The 17675-nt window shown below is 35.1% G+C and overlaps 1 protein-coding gene across 5 annotated transcripts in view; it reads right to left on the bottom strand.

Annotated features, from left to right (window-relative positions):
• Positions 1-586: 586 nt before the first annotated feature.
• The window catches only part of GRM8 (glutamate metabotropic receptor 8), a 310552-nt gene continuing 293463 nt past the window's right edge, over positions 587-17675 (bottom strand). For 4 of the 5 annotated variants that reach the window (XM_012568966.5, XM_072920901.1, XM_030256506.4 and 1 more), the window contains 2 exons: positions 6759-7005; positions 587-1790 (listed from right to left, as the gene is read on the bottom strand). In XM_012568966.5, coding sequence (XP_012424420.3) covers positions 1741-1790; positions 6759-7005 — 297 coding nt within the window. In that variant the 3' untranslated portion in view covers positions 587-1740. Of the gene's footprint in view, positions 1791-6709; positions 7006-17675 lie in introns of all 5 variants that reach the window. The other variant, XM_072920891.1, reaches the window with a different exon arrangement.

Here is a 17675-nt window from a genome sequence, read left to right as displayed (position 1 = left end):
TTAGAGGAAATTTCACACAAAATATCACTCATACCAAGCCCACAATACCATATATACCAAAGCAATCACCAGACAATACTTCAGACATGCAGTTTCTGGGGAACACTAGGTATGTTTTATCAAATACTTTGAAAATGAACACTCACTGTCATACAGTTGCCAGCTACACTGAAGTTTAAATGCTGGCACTGTAATAGAAAGAGATTCAGTTTCAGATACTTCAACTTTCATTCATGTAATTTAGGACCGACTACAGCTCCCTTAAGATATATTACAAAAATACATCTGCTGTGAGGATAAAATCAAAAGGAGCCATCCAGGCTAAGTCAGAAGACATAACATTTAATAATCAGCTGCATGTTAGAACCCATTGACTTGATGAATGGCAAGAACTGTATGGAGTGAAAAAGTCTTACAGAACATCCATCACAGGAATAGTAACAAATGGGACAGTCCCTATCTGTATTTTTTAAATTATTTGGAGGGGTTCATTAACATGATAAATATAAATGTGATTTTCTCTTTCTCTTTGCATAGTTGTTTTTAACCTCACACAATGATGGGCATTAGATATGAGGAAGATTAGATTGCAGATTGGCATTTATTTCTTTGATTTGTAAGTGTTTATAAGGCAATAGTACATATATTCACTAGGCTACTGCTTTCCAAATTCTCCATTGATTTCTCTTCTGTTATTTCAAAGTCACCTTTATTGAGATATGCATCTGCTACATTCTCCTGTCAGAGACAGGATACTAGGCTGAATAGACTTTCAGCTTAATCCAGTCTAGCTGTCATAAAGTCTTACAAACTGTAAGTTCCAGAAATGAAAAGGATCAAAATTATTAGTGGAGACTCAAAAATATAATACAATCATACAAAATAATTACTATCAGGACTCCTTTACTTTACAAACATATAAAATGAACTTACTTTGAGGGTAAGAGGGAAAAATCCTTCCATTAGAAAATATAGTCACAAAGCTTTGAACAAATAAATTCACACACTGCAGAGTACACACACACACGCATGCAGGCAGGCATGCACGTATGTACACACACAGGTGCACACATACATGCATACATACACACATGCTTAGAGTTTACACTGCATTCTTCTGATGCCATGATTTTTATTTTATTTGTACACCCACCTTTACTGCACATTCTAAACAAACAATAGACAACAGTGTAAGGACTTTTTTCCTTAAAACTGCAACAAAACAAGTCTCAACATTTGCAAAACATTCCTTTATTATTAGAAATAAATTATTTTGTATAAAAATTAGCATGCATTGACCATTGCATTTTTTTAGCATAACCCAGGACTTAATTCAGTCAGCCGTCACAAGAAACAAACTCATCTTCTTTTACGAGTTGAACAATGTAGGACAGGAAAGGAAATTGTCACAATCACAAAAAAGTACTTACAAATATAACATCAGACATGATTTATTTCAACAGCATTTTTTTTTTCACAAGCTAACATTTGTTTTCCTTTTGTGATTTGCTTCCTTTTGTGAGTGAACAGTTCAGAAGCTTGACACTATGTTATAAAACTGGACTTTTCCTTCCCCTGTCTCTTTTTGCCTTTTGCTTTTGTTTAATCCTTTTTCTTTAGGAGACTGACTATTGATTTGAATGTAGACTACTGATATTTTCAAGACTGAATTCTGGTGGTGGTAAAGTCTATGTTTGCAAGATCCAGTCCTGCAGATCTTCCAGTGCATTTCATCCCTGCTCAGTTTGCCTGATTGCTGTAACTGACATAAGTTGTCTTGGTAGAGGAGGCTGTAAATCAAAAGAAAAAGAAACAAACCAAAAACAAAAACAAAAACAAAAAAAATCAGGATTTTTAGAATCAAGAGAGGAGGAAAAAAAACATATTTAGCATTTGAACTCAGACAATGTCCTACTATATTTCCAAGCAATATGGTCCATGTTTATGGAATAAAGAATGTTTAAGGATGTATATAAGCAGTGTATAAACTGGATTCCAATTTCTGTGTTTATGACCACTTATTTTGTTTATGACTTGGGAAAGCAGAGGTAAAATGATGAGTGGTTTCAGCATACCCACAACAGAATTTCAACACCTGGTATTATTTTGTCTGAGTTCTACATAATTTTTTTTTTTTACTTTAGAGACTGGATTTTTCTTTCTGTTCTACTGTTTGAAGACAACATGGCAGTTAGTGGTGGTTTATCCATCCAAAATGAGACTTATGCTCCTTGAAAGGAACATAGCCTAACCCTCTCCAAATTAGAGAAACTGAGCAGATAGTCCCTACAGAACATATTAGCTGGAGAAAATTATGGTCTCCTTATGTTGATGGTCAGCTAATCATGTCTTCTTTTGATCAAAGCTGATACTCCTTGTTCAGAATGAGGCAATATGTTGAGAGAATTAAACAGCTATACTATTGCTGAAAAACTGAACAACTAGGAATCTTTTAAGAAAGTTTGTTTCAGGTTCTAGCCCTTACATCCTTGCTATTAAGAAATATAAAAAAATATGCTATAAAAATATGACTCAAGTCATATCACTCAAGGTTAATGTAATGGTTGGAGGAGAAAAGTGGTTACATCAGGTCTCATACTTAGGTGTATAATTTTAAATCAGTTTGGTACATGGAAATTCAGACTGATGTGGGACTGAGTCTCTTATTTCTCTATAATAAGGTCTATGTTACACTGCATAAAGAAGAATTTGACTTTCTAAATATGTTTTATATTCTGTCTGCTACAGACATGTTCTGCTTATGATAGTGAATATTGCAGCTGGCAAGATGAAAATAGCAGGATGGCAAAAAGTTTCCTTGTCTATAGATTCAAATACTCTATTTCCATACCGTTCTTCAATTTCTTTCTTTTTTCTATATAGGGTCTGGTGAGAACAGCTGAGATAAATAGGAAAAGCATTCTTCAGCCTAACTCCTAAATTCAGCCCAACAATCTGATGGTTTGTGAAGAACAGACTACAGAAACTGAGAAATTACAGTTCCTCTCTTCTGCATCATAGATTTAACTAAATAAAGGATCACCAAATGGATACAAATTAATAGTGGTTAGTATGACTAAGTTTACTTCTTGATTTTTCTCTCATTTTCTTAGATTTTCTGAGCAATTGGAATTAGTGCATTTGCTATTTTTTAAGACACAACAGAGCCAGACTATTTAATTCACATATTACTATAATCCTTTTACCTAAGAATATATATATAACCATGAATAATGAAATGAAAGGTGTGAAATGGAATCTTCCTTTCACTTGCACAGGTAGTTCCAGTACTTTGTGTCTAGAAAAAACTAGTTCATGAAAGGACTGCTTTTGGCACACAAAGCAAGTCTTTCTTATAGTTGATCACAATATTCTAGCACCAACATGAAATAGCTTTATTTGCATGTATTGGGACACTTGAAGCAAGTCTAGCCTAATTTACATCTTTCAGATCTTTCAAATGGGATGTACTGCTCCCGTCTGAACTCTCTCATGCTCCCACAGCTGGATTTCTGAGAGGATTCTATTTTTTCTTTTGGCCTGCTGAGCTCCTACTCAAAATAATGCAGGACTGATGAAATGGCATCAGGATCTTCAAGCATAGAAGGATTTTTTTCCCAGCTAATAAATAACAGAAAAATGCTCATCTGCAAACTCTGCACACTTGGGAACAAAAGGATAGAAAGATGAGAACTTGTTTTTCCCCTTTCCCTGAAAGTAAGGTCAGATACATGATCAAGTTAAGTTAGATTACCACATTATCCTGTATGAGCTGAATTGAGTTCTGTGATAACTTTACATGTGCATGTTTTTAGCCCAAAGCAATGTAATATAATCAGATTTATCACAATTCAGGAAGCTGAATTATGTGAGGACATTTGCAAGAATACAATACAAAATTCAAAAATAGCAGTTTCCACACCTCAGCTGATAAAATTAAATTGCTGTAACTTTGTTGTGTACCTGAGAATTAAATAGTTTTGATAGAATTAATCTAGAGTTGATCAAGAAACAAAAATTATTCAGTTGAGTTCTGAGTACTGTTACTTTAAAAAATTATAATGCAGGTATTTAATGTAGACAGTAGTTTGAAATAAATTAAAACTAATCTCATCTCCAAACAGTGTTTTTGGTTTTTTACTTTATAAATATTGCATTTGTCTTTTTAGTTCTGTGGAATAAGTCTAGAGTTAATGTTTGGGGACCTGAATGCTTCAGCAGCTGTCCTGCTCTTTCAGACTGTTAGCATTTCACAATAATGGCATGAACCACATTTGACAAACCTAGATGGCCAGAAATAGTAACAGACTTGGCTCAAAATATTTCTGAGAATAAACACTCCTTTACAGCACCAGTTACTACTTTGCTGTTGGAATGAAAAATAAAAAAAGAAAAAAAAGAAAAAAAAAAAAAAAGCAATGTAGAATGATTATTGTGATCTGACCTATATTCATTTAATGTACTTGTCATTGCCTTCTGTAACCATACCTGGATTTTTTTTTTTTTTTTTATCCTGTTTCCCAGAAACAATTTGTTTTTCACTGAATATGGACATATTGCCACAAATAAACCCATGAACATATTCATGTGGAAGACAACATAGAATAACATAGGTTACATGGTACAGGACAAACTAGATAGAGCAGAGTTGTCTCTGGATGGGAAGCAAAAGGGATCATGTGGCTATCTCATCCTGTTTCTCACCTAGTTATGAGCACTGCATCATCATTTCTAGTGTTTGTGCTTGGTAAATGGGGGGAAACAACCACTGCCCACTTTTGGTATGCTAGAAGTAGACTGTTATTTTGCAATCAGTTTCATATGCTATCACTGAAAAGAAAGATCCATCTCACATAGAGTCAGTGTAAGAAGAAATTTTGTGGTGTCAAGAAGTTTTTACAATTAACACAGTGAAAAGGACCTATGCTGCATTGTGCACTTAAAATTCACAGGAACTTTCAATGTCTTTGACAATAAAGACTTTGTTTCAGGGAGGCCTAGAACTCAATTACATAGGCAGAGCTTTCTGGAATGCAAATGACTTGACTGAATTTTTGCCTATGAAACATTATGATGGATGAGAACCTGGTCAGGATATACTCCTAGTGAGCTCAGAATTATACAGATGTGTTACTGTTGAAGTCATGTTTAGAACACAGTAAATAAGCATTACCCTGTGCTCTTGGACTATTTGAGAAGCAGACTTGCTTCCAGTAGCATCTGTTTCTATGAATTATGCATAATCTTAGTTTAAGGAATACCAGTCGCAGCATTTCTTAATTAAGTACAGTAGATAAACATCAGATACCCAAGACTTTCTTATTGACACTCTTTCTCACCCTACTGTGAAAACCCTGCTTTATCCTCTCCTTGGAAGTTTATGATTTTGTACACTCAGCAAAATCTATGTCTGTTTTTCTTGTTCTCTTTCTAAGTTTTCTGAAGAATTGTAAAATTACTGAGTCCTTCATATTCCTATTCTATGCCTTTCTTGTTGTCTTCTGTTACATGTCTCAATCTGAAGCTGCATAACCCCATAGCTCACCTTAGCAGTTTTACACATTTTGAAGGGTCATGAGTTTTTCCAGTGGAACAGTTTGTACTCAGTATCCTCCATGCATCAGCAAGCATGGTATAATACAGTATCATAGAGTTATGGCCTATTTTTATATAGTCTTCAGTCTGGCAAACTCTGATAGATTTCAGTAGGGGGGTTAAATTTTCAGAAAAAAAAGTACAGTATTTTAATGCAAACTTGGTCCTGCCTTTTGTCAATGTCCTTAACCAAAACAGTACTATTTAAACACCAATATCATCCAAAAGCAATAAAAATTAAAATTAAACCATGTTGTTTGCAGTAAAATCACTGAAAAGCTTAGCTGTCACAGCTGCTGCCCATCTAATGTGACATCAAGAAAAAAGTTCTCCATTTCTAAGCACTGGGTACAAGGTTAATGTCTTTGCTCATAGTTGATCATTATTATTATTATGAAGTCCAGTTTATAAAATGATATGTCATGTGCTGGAATGGGAGCTGTAACCTCTGTTTTCTCCTATACCAGAGCAACTTAGAGATGTAGCAAGATTCAAGAACTTTCCTGACATGGGAAATAAATTTTTTCCCATTAAAAACCTACGATATATCAGAACATGTAATGATTAAGCTTCACACAAATTATCATGATTTTGTACCAAGATGAGTGAGACCAGAACAAAAGCCTGGATGGGAAGCATTATGCTGGGAAGCGTTACTCATGAGTTGTGATAAATGAACAATCCAACAAATATTAAGGTAGAAAAGTAAAAAGCATTATTTTCACTTCCATACCTGACTGCAAAATAAAAACAATGCTAGCTGTTTTCATTATCGTTTTTTTTCAACAGCCTTTGACTTTTGAATATACAATGATGACCATAAATACACCTCATGAACTGTCAGGACAGACCACTGGCACAGCAATGTACAACACATCAAAATAGCACTAGCTAAAACAAACAATTTTTAAAAGATGTGGCGTTTCAAAATCTGCTTGTGCTTTTTTTCTTTTTCTACTAGCCTCCTGTGAAAATCAATTTCTTTGAAACAGCTTTAGACATTCCTGCATTCAGCAGTACATGAATTCTGACACATCTCTGGATTCATGCAGAACAAGCAACAGAAATAAGTTTAAGTTTATTATTAAAAGAAAGTGCATTCTTGTGAACGTACATCTATTAAGATGTGCTGCCACTCTTGACCAAGTCTACAGATGACTTACTGTTGGTTTCAAGACTTTCACACAGTTCAGTCTTGACTTCTCCATTTGGTCTGTCGTTTCCTTTCTGTGTCAGTTTGCTTTGCATTGTAGCAGCTGTCACCACAGCTTTGAAGCTCCTCTTCCGTTTTTGAACATTCTGCTCTGGGTGAAAAATTATAATATAAACCTTGGGCATGTAGAGCATGCCCAGAGACACAGAAGCACTTAAACTCATGGAGATAGTAAGTGTTGTTGTCTGGATGTACATCTGGGGAAGAAAAGAAACAACATAAAAATTAATGTTATATTGATTCAATATAAGAAGGAAAACAAAGCAGCTATCTTAAGAGTACAGGGTGGAAGGGAACATCAAAAGGACCCTTGGATTCGGTTGTTTTTAATTATAGCAGAGTATGACTGTTTCCTGCTGGCTTCATAATCTTAAGAGTAGGTGGTAGAAACAACATAATATTCATGAAACCTCATTCTTATAAAAGTAACAAAGATGCTGCAGCAAACACATTTTTAGAAAAAAAACAGTATGCCTGGACAAGAAAACAGGAATGACAATAGAGTTAGCCCTGTGTAATCTATTTTAACAGACAGAAGCCTCTACACCAATATGCCACATGGTGATTCAACAGTGTGTGCAGCACGGCTCAACTGACAGCAGCATAATGCAGAATCTAACAGAATCTTTTATATAGTCTGTGAGTTCCAAGCTGGAAAAAAAAATTAGTTTTCCATAGTGATGTTTGAATATTCCTGAGGGTGTTGGGAGGTTGATTTGTTTGTTTGTTTGTTTGTTTTCCATCCTGCTTTTGAATTCTAATCACAATGCTCTGTTGGCACACAATAAAGTTATTAATATGTCATGGTCCTAACAAAGAAATCAGAAAATTGAGGAACCATGAAATTATCTCACAGAAGACCGCAGTTCCCTATAGATAGAAAGCAAAAATCTGGCATTTCAGAGAGAGTCTGTCTATTTTTTGTTATCACCTACAAAAAGAAGGTAATTCTGGTATTACATAATACCATAAAATAAAATGCCAACGACCACTCCATAAGAACAGCAGACAGAAATTTGTTTGATGAAGTATTCAGCTAGTATATCACCAATACTAATTGTAGTTCTGCTCAACAGTTATTTTGTCTTAGGAAAGTATTTTTTATTAGCCATATTATGAGAAAAAATATTTTACAGTTCTGTGTTAAGTATGAAATCTCTCAGTAATCTTTGTTATATTAAAAAAGATACTGAAGTAAAAAATGATTAGTGCCTTTGCAGATGATTCAGTGACATTGTTGTCAGGCATGATTTTAAGCACTGGCCAACACTATCACATTAACCTGAAGATAAAATGGTAAGTCTGTCTGCAATGTCAGCTTCAGATCATCATTTTTTTATGAAGTGCCCTTGGGTGACTTGGCCCTTGGCAGAAAAGTAGAGATATAATAAACTGTTGTGCACTATTATAGCCAAACATTTTTAATGTCTTTCAGCCTACAAAGTTTTTCCATTAGATACTCTCTCCTTAGAGGCCACAAATAAACTGTGCCCTCTCACTTAAAGCAACCTTAGGTAAGAAAAAAACACGGACCATGGATTCTGAACGACCTTATTAACTAACTGTATAATTGTTCAGAAATGCAAATACTATGCCAAATACTACCAAAAAAAAAGAAGCATAGCCAAAATACTAACAATTTTCCAGACTTCTGTAGACCTCTGTACAGATGCATGTTCACATGCAGAAAGCACCAATGCATGTCTGTCTCTCCCTGAACCAAACTGACTGATCTCCAAACAAACTGGTACAGCAGTGACTTTTAGGGTTAAGCATTTAATTAAGTGACATCCAAAAGCAAAAGTATTTTTGTTCCTAAACAGGAATATGTTTCCCGCTGGGATTTTCAAAACTGAAATTATTGTAAGCAATAAATTTTAAAAACTGTATTGTATATGAAAGTTCCATTATAGATAAACATTCTTTTTGAAGCCTTACCATTTTTTTTAAATCCATGTCATGGCAGTTAAGTGCTACCTAAGCCTCACCCATACAATTCTGTACCAATACCTGGCATTTAAATATATTTTGGGTTTTTTATTTCTTATCAAGTACTCAAGTTCTAAGACTTGTCTTTCTCTCATGGCTCAGTGTAAGAGTGACATGATAAAAAGGAAAAAGCTCCAAATGTTATAGGATAAAATACATGCATTACTTTATTAGTAGCATTAACAAATCTATACATTATAGTAGATCTCAATGATCTTTCTAGCAATAAGAGGTGCCACAGTGCCAGCATCTTACTGAAGAGGTTTCTCTTAGTGTGTCAATGTCAGCTTGAAGGTCTACATTCAACTAAGCTATGTAAGTGAAACAACTCTGAATCTCATCATACACTGAAAAATTAAGATCCTATGGGTTTCAGGGCAGGTATTTTTCATTACATATATCATTACATCTAATTTATTTTCTGTGGGCTAACTGCTGACTAGCACAACAGCCTATTTTAGAAAATCCAAATCACAGTAATTTCATATTGCCAATTACACTTCATATGCAATGGGGTTTATTTCTAATGATTTCTGTGTTTTTGAACCAGCCACTATAGTTATTGAAATATCAACACTGGGAACACCGTGAACTGGGAGTTTTCTGACAGGACAATTTTCAAAGAGTGATTATAGTCTTTAAAGAGTTTCATACTCAGCGATCCCATTTTTCATGGATCCCCTTAAAACTTATTCTTTAATACACCCAGTGAGAAAGAAGAGTTTTGAGACACTTGCTCAGCCTTGAGGGAAAGGCTTTGAACATATCCTTACACGTACACATTGTGTGCATGTGCACTTCTATCTGATTTAATAGGCTAACACAATTGCATTCTCAGCTGGAGGCTGAGTTGTCCATGACATTCTGAGTCTAATTCCTTTTTCTACTGTAATCATAGAATAGTTTGGGTCAGAAGTGTCTTTTAAAGGACCTCTAGTTCAGCCCCCTGCAGTGAGCGGGGATATCTTCAACTAGATCAGGTTGCTCAGAGCACCTGACCTTGAATGTTTCCAGGCATGGAGCATTTACCACCTCTCTGGCTAAACTGTTCCAATGCTTCACCTCCTTCATCATAAAAAAAAATCCTTAGTACTAGTCTGAATCAACCTTTCTATTTTAAAACCACTACCCCTTGTCCTAGCTCAACAAACCCTACTACTTTTGTGATAATTTGAAGGCTGAGAGTCTGTTTATAGGACAGGAATATTTCTTGCATTTAATCCTTCCCTTCTTGGGAATCGCCATTCTTGCAGCCCAATGAAACCCAAGTCTAGCAAACAGGATATCATACAAACTTGGTTTGACTTTTGTCTGACTCTTACCTTCTTTTATTCCCGACAAGAGTACAATGATGTTTTATGGATGTGCATTCTGGGTACTTTTATTATTCTGGGAACATAACTACCTGTAACTTTTACAGAACTACATGCTCTAAAAATAAGGAGCAACAAAGTAGTTCAGTTTAATAAGATATGAGGTCTGAATAATTTTTCATGTGTCTCACAGTGGTAGCTCACTCGAAGTTACAGGACAATAAAGGTCCCTTTTTACAATGGTTCATAGTTACACAGAAATGAATTTCAGCACTCCTCACACCAAAATCCCTTCTGAACTACAAACTTTTTGTCTGATAATGCCTTTCACAAATGTAACAAAGACTGCTATATCTATCCTCCTTGTTCTTGACAGTCAGAGGATATGTCAGAAAACTAAAATCACAGTAGTGCAAGGAAAAACACCCTTTAAACTATGGGAAATACTTGAGGCCTAAATACCTTCCCGTCTCTACCTCAACCCCACCCCAGAACTGATACAATACTTTTTATGTACAGTTTTAACCTCCACAAGTGACAAAGGATTCATCACAACAGACAGTCTCTTGTGAAAAAGATTCAGATCCCTGCTCAGACACATGATTTCTCCATCCCACAAGTGACCCGGACCCTTTCCTCATCAGAAGGTTTCTACAAGCTTGGCAGTACAGCCTTCAGATTATCCTAAATCAGCAGCTAAAATAGATAATGGCCATTGATTCTAGGACTATGTGTGTCTTTCTACCTTGAAACCCAAAATATTCCACAGGAAACACTGGGCCAATGAAACATGCTATTTTAGTAAAACACAGATACTCTAATGAGTTCTCCAGTTTGAAAGTACTTGAAACTGATATGCCTCTTTGGAAAGCTGAAAAAATCTCTATTCATCAAAGCAGGTGCACACACTGAATTGTCCAAGTGCAGGTAGCTGAATGACTGCCTCTCAGCTAGGCTTCACTGATTGGAAATAAAATATCCCTCAAGTCCCCAGTAGTGTCCTATCAGTTTGGTGCTTGCTTAGGCAAAGTTGAACACGAAGCAACTACTTTCACTAAATGAAAAAAAGTAGTAAGGTCACAATCTTGTCCAGACTGCTTCTTTGTTTTGAGTCCTCCCCTATTTTTACATGTAGATAATATTCAGTCTCTCTAGAATCGTTGATTTTCTCATGCTATTTATTTTTCTCTTCTACTCAGGTTTAATAAGTCAAATAGAGAACAGACTGTTCCCTAATCTGGTTCTACTATATCCTGGAAAGGCATATGGCTAGTGTGATGTGTTGAGTAAATTTAATCTGTTTTCCACTTCGGCACAAGGTCTCTTAACTCCTGGATATTGTAAAACAGATGAAAAAAAGTCCAGCAGTGAAGTGCTAAATCAATGAGGGAAGTCTTGGTACATCTCAAACTATGACAGTGCCTAGCATAGACTCAACTCAGCTCCTTGCAGTCCAAAGAGAAGTGGATGTTTGAAAGGACACAGCTGGTGTAATGACTCTCATTGACTAATTCTATACAATTTGCCCTTTAGAAACCTCTTTCTTCACAGGATAGAGCAATAGCCTTGGTATCAAACACTGGAGTTTGAACCATCCTGCTGACACAGATAAACATAGGCACACTTGAACATGTCCCACATTGCTAGTAATAGAACAGAAGATTGGATTATGATTTAATTTTTCCTTAATCCTTGTTATCAAATTCTATATGTCTCTTATGTGAATCTTCTCAGCTGCTTCAGCCAGTTTCATATTTTAGGGACAGAACTGCAGCAAGCTTTGTTTCCCAATAGGATTTTTTTTTATCCTATTCCTTCCTTCCATTCTTCCCTTCATTCTCAGCTGCTAGAAACCTTTACCAGATCATTTCTATCCAGGAGATAAATGATACATCATAAAATGAAGATACAGATCATCTATCTACAGGCATCCCTCATATTGGGAAAGACAGCAAAATGGGCCTTCTGTCTTTGTGGTGGAGACAGCATGAGTCTTTTTATTTCCAGGAAAATACTGAAAGCATTCATAGCCATCTTCCCTGTGCTGCAGAACATAGAAGCCTTAGAAAAAAGACAGCCCTTTTCTTCTTTTAAAGTAATGCACATGTCATACACTACAATTACTTTCTTGTGTGTTGCTGCTTGCTGAAGAGTTCACTGGCTGACAAAAATTATGTTTCACAGTCCTGTTCGCAAATTAGAAAGAAATGCCATTCAATGGATTTCACACCAAAAAGCAACAAGGAATAACCTGGATACAGACAAATATATATGAAATACATTTGAAACCTGGAGAATGTAAACAGGAGGTAACAATGCTGACAAGGTGCCAAAAGCTAACCAAAGGATTCATGCTTCTCTGCAGAACCCCATAAGATTACACCTACAGGTTTTATTACTTTCACTGCAAAACATACATTTCTCTCTTGACCCGTGGGAAGAAAATTTTTTTAAGGAAAACAAAACAGGTATAAGGCAGTCATTTTTTGGCTCATATAACAAGATTATTTTCCAGATATAAGATAAACTTCACTGAATTAGTCTTCCAACATTTGTTCAGTTAGAAAACATAGGAAGCTACAGTACTTATATATCTTTTAGCCTTTTGAAAACACTCCTTACCAAACTAGTAATTAAAATGAGGCTTAAATAAGAAAAGTGAAAGCCTTCTCACAAAATGAAAGTACAACATTCATAAGATGATTATCTCAAGAAGTAGATGTAGGCTACAAATCCTGAGAAAACATATAATTTTATTTTTATATTTCTGCTGCTTTCAGAAAGTTACGAGAAAGGAAAGCATTAACAACTGATTTCAAATTAAATGTGTACCACATTTAAAAAGTATGAACTTCATTAAAGCTTGGACCTGAGAGGAGCTATAAAAGCTTGGAGGAGTCTTGGTGGAACATGTATATACTTGCATTTCAGAAACTGAATTATGGTAATTATGGTAACAATTTCACTTCAGATTTACCACTTAAGTCCAATTTCAACTTTACCTGCAATATTTGTAAGGGGAAGGAGAGGGGAGAGGGAGGGGAAGGTGGGTCCAAGGAGATTTTTTTGTGGCTCTTCAATCTCTAAAGGGGGAGTGAGGTGTGTGTGGGGGGTGGGGGGGAGGGGTGTGGGTGTAAGAGAGACAGAGACATTTTACCAAGGCCAGTAGTGACAGTGTAAGGGAACGTAGGCAGATTTAGACTGAACCTAAGGAAGAAATTTTTTGCCATGAGGGTGAAACACTGGCACAAGTTTGCCCAGAGAAGCTGTAACTGTCCCATCCCTGGAAGTGTTCAAGACCAGGCTGGATGGGGCCTGGATCAACCTGGCCCAGTGAAATGTGTCTCTGCCCATGGTAGAGGGGTTGGAACTAAATGATCTTTTAAAGGCGCCTTCCAATCTAAACTTTTCTATAATTCTATGATTGATAACAACATGGTACTTTCTTAACATGGCAGACAATAATGTCCATTATAATTTCTATTGGCAAATCTTAACATGGCAGACAATAATGTCCATTATAATTTCTATTGGCAAATGTAATTTCTTAGCATAACATTCTAGACAACCAGATTTTCTGATTTGTTTAAATCCTTGCTTTTTCTTCGTTTTCCTTTGCTTGTTTCAATATGCCAGTTTCAGATGCTTTAGCTCCTCCAAAACCGATAATTTCAAAAAGCTTTCTTTTGATGTGTAACGCCTGTAGACATTTTTACAGATAACATCACAGAACACTGGCATCAGAAATTATGCTGGTTTTTGGCAAAAGTTGGAGAAGATTATACAAACAGGTGTTGCATTATCAAACATTCTGCTTATTGGAAATAAGCAACATTTTTGAAGGGAAAGAAATGTTCAGGTTTATTTCATCAGCAACATTTATTACAATGTCATATTAAACTAGTAATAGACTAAAATATGATTCTTCACTGTGATCCATCCTCAGGATATATATGTCATAGGAAATCCTAAGTACTTCCTTACAGACTTTCAAAGTAATTTAAAATATCAGTATGTAAATTGATTTTTATTTCTTCTCCTAAATTCTCATAATACAACTCATTTTTCTTCTCATATATTCCACTGCAATATAGCTTGCTTATACCACAGCACACAATTTATTGCAGTATTATGGTTTTTAAAGTCCATGTAAGCCATACCTTTCATCAACCTTACTGCAAATAGAGTCACAGTTTTCAGTAACTGACCAAAGACTAATGTCTATTATATCTGTTGTAATGTGTATGTCATTACTGATATTCAGGAACACTGAGCTCCAAAAGATCAAATAGAAATTTAGTACTGATGTTTTGTAAAGCTAAGTTAAAAGAGCTTCCAAATACAAGAAAAAAAAAAACAACAAAAAATGTAAAAACATAATGGAAAAAGACTGTGCTTCATGGAAAAACTGAGAAATAAAATTAAATAAATAAGTTCTTATTTATACATTAATTGAATCTTCAACATAATGTACAAATAGGATTTTTTGGTATATTTTGTTACACTTAAGACCTTCTTTTTGGAAAAATGCTAAACAAAGAATTTATTGTTTATCTAATTAAAATCTTAACAGCCCACTTAAAACCATAACAAATCTTATTATTAATCCAGTTACAATTATGCTAGCTTTGCTCTTCATATTATTTAATTATTACAGGAAAATGTCATTAATAATATATACACATAAATTTTTGAGTATCAACCCCTTTTCTCCAGTGATACACACCTAGTCCCTGCTCCTCTGGGTTCTGAGAGGAGATTAAGCCCTCCATAAGAAAAATAGAAAGACGGGGAAATTATGTATCCCATGCCCATGATGTTGATGTCTGGTATTCCTTCTCCCTTAGTCTTGGATCCAGCTGAGGTTGTATTCACGCATTTTCTAATACTGTGACCTTACTTCCTCCTTTTTAAAATGAGCTCTCCTCTAAACTCAGTCTCTCTGCACCCACTACCTGCTTATTGATTGAAATTAAGTCCCAGTTACTTTGTTACTGAGTGGTTTTGCAGGTTTGTTGGATCATTACCATGTCCAATGTTCAGACACCTCAGCTGGAACAAGTCCAGCAGTACTCTCCTCACTGCTGGACAAGTGTTACCACAGTCATCGCAAGCTCTGGATACAAAAAATTATATTCCAAAAGCCCACATTGACACAGCAATATGAAGTCTGCAGTCTTTTTCTAGTAACAGCACACCCCCCCATACATATTTATTGAGCAATAGCTGGGTGCACTGCAAAACCTTATTTCCAACTTTATTTGATAAAAAATACTCCTTTATTATAAGATTTACAAAGAACCTTCAAATTACTTTCATATTACTTTTAAATAAATCAAAATTAAAATTTCCTTTTGTCAAATACATTCTAACTTGAAAAACTTATGTAAATAAGATGCAGCAGAATTTAGAGAATAATTTTATTTTTGAAATGTTATCACTTCTACAAAAAAATTTATGTCATAGAAGAGGTTAATTATTAATTAGGTCTTCAGGTATCTGCTTTGAATGCAGATTGAACTTACCCTAAAGCTAAAAAACTAACAAATGTGGCAGCTAGACTATTTAAAATAAATTAAAGTAGATTCAAACATTTTCAATTATAATCCCTTTGAAAACATAGGAGCTGCACTTCAGAACACATAACACTCAAGGACCCAGTTGGCAACCCCAAAATTGTAACTTTCATATGCATAATTGTATCATGATGAAAAAGGAAAAGCAAGAAAACTGCCTTATAGTGAACTAAAGAATGATGTTTCCAACAAAATAAAAATATATTGTCTGAATTTAATTCAAATACCAGGATTAAAATAACAACTAAATGTTTTGTATAATACAAAGGCCACTGATGTTGACTGACACATTCTTATAACCAGGATATATCACTGAGTAGAAATTTTTTCTTGTCCAGGTTTGAAATACATATAGTATTACAATTCTTACTTTTTAAAAATTCTCAATGCTTACTGAAGGTCTATTACCTATAAGCATAGAAAAAGGTTAACCCTAAGTGCTGGTTTATTACGCTATTTACTGCATTTAGTTTCTTTTTTTCCTGAGGTCTCCTAAATATGCATAATACCTGAGATAAAGAGATAACTGTGTCTAGAAATACAGTAAAACAGCCTTTAACTCTGTAATAATTAACTTGCTACCAGGTTTTGTTTTAAAATATGCTTGCTTATTTAGCACACACAGCTAAAGTGTCAGAGTTTAAGTACCTGATAGAGACAGATATTAAGTGAACTACACTTGCTCAGAAGATAATTTTATTTCACATCTTCAAGCAGGGCATAATTAAGTTACTCTGTCATACAAAAAGATGGAGGCTTAAATAAGTAACAGCTGGTTACCCCAATGGCTGTACAACTAAAGGGCAGCCTTTGGCAGGAAAAGCTGTGCAAACGCAATCAATACATTATGCTAATGGGAACAATGTAATGAGCAAGGAAGCAGCTAAAATGGAATGACAAAAAGAAAAACAAACAATCAAACATGTCCCTGCAGCCCTTAGCAAGTATTTCAATTGCAATTTGTGAACAGAAATCCTACCACAGTTGTACTCAAGTACTACTAGTCTTATCTAGAAATGTTTGCTGTGTTCCTTCCTTATGTCAGAATAAATTTAATGGAAGCCAGATGAATCCACTGATGGCTGTTTCATTGGCTTCAATGAATTAACACCTTATTGCTCCAAGCAATGAATTGATTACAACTTAAAAACTAATAAAAATATTTTTTCATGAATTTTCTCTCTGATATATTAGCAAAATTAAATTAACTAAATGGCAGTATAAATTAGACTTAAAAATTTGCATATTATAAAACTATTTCCTCTCTGTTGCTACTAATCTCTAAAGGTCTCACTTGAGTGTTTACTTGCCTTGGTGTCATTCTGATTTATTTTGTTCTGTAATTGATTGTGACATTACTCCAGTACAGATTTTCTGTTAGATTTATTCACTGCTGAAGACCCTTGTGAATTCCCTAACACACTCTGGAGCAGAAAAAAACACCCTCTAACCAGAACTGGATTTTAGAAGCACGTTCTTAGATTCAGTGCAGAGGGTAGGAATGTTGCATGCTAAAAACAATACATTCTGTGCTACAACTAACCCACAGCCCATTCAAAGTCCATTGTAAAAGACTTTCAAAATAATTGTTTTCAAATAAGACTTTTGAATGAACCTGTGTTGCATGCTAAACATACTTTGTTCTGTGCTACTCTGATATGTTTAAATTTCTTCATTGTCTACCTGGAGGATTCTTAAGGCAGAGCAGGATTCTGCTGACTCCCACAGAAATGTGCAATATTATCTTACAGGACCATATCTGTGCTATCTCAGAAGAGAATCTCAGAAGAGCAACAAAGTAGAGCAGTGATGACATATATACCTTCCCCTCCCTACCCCTCTGCCTTGCCCATGCAAACTATCCTTCTACCTTTCACCTTCTTTTTTCTATTTATATGTTCAGGATAAATTGAATATAGGTTTTTTTGGGTAAGTTCGTTGGGGAGTTTTTGTTGGTGTTTTTGTTTTTTTTTTTTGGTTGGGTTTTTT

Source organism: Taeniopygia guttata, chromosome 1A, assembly GCF_048771995.1.
Source record: "Taeniopygia guttata chromosome 1A, bTaeGut7.mat, whole genome shotgun sequence".
Lineage (NCBI taxonomy): Eukaryota > Metazoa > Chordata > Aves > Passeriformes > Estrildidae > Taeniopygia > Taeniopygia guttata.
The sequence above is the reverse complement of the archived record's forward strand: the minus strand, read 5'-3'. Positions and strand labels throughout refer to the sequence as shown.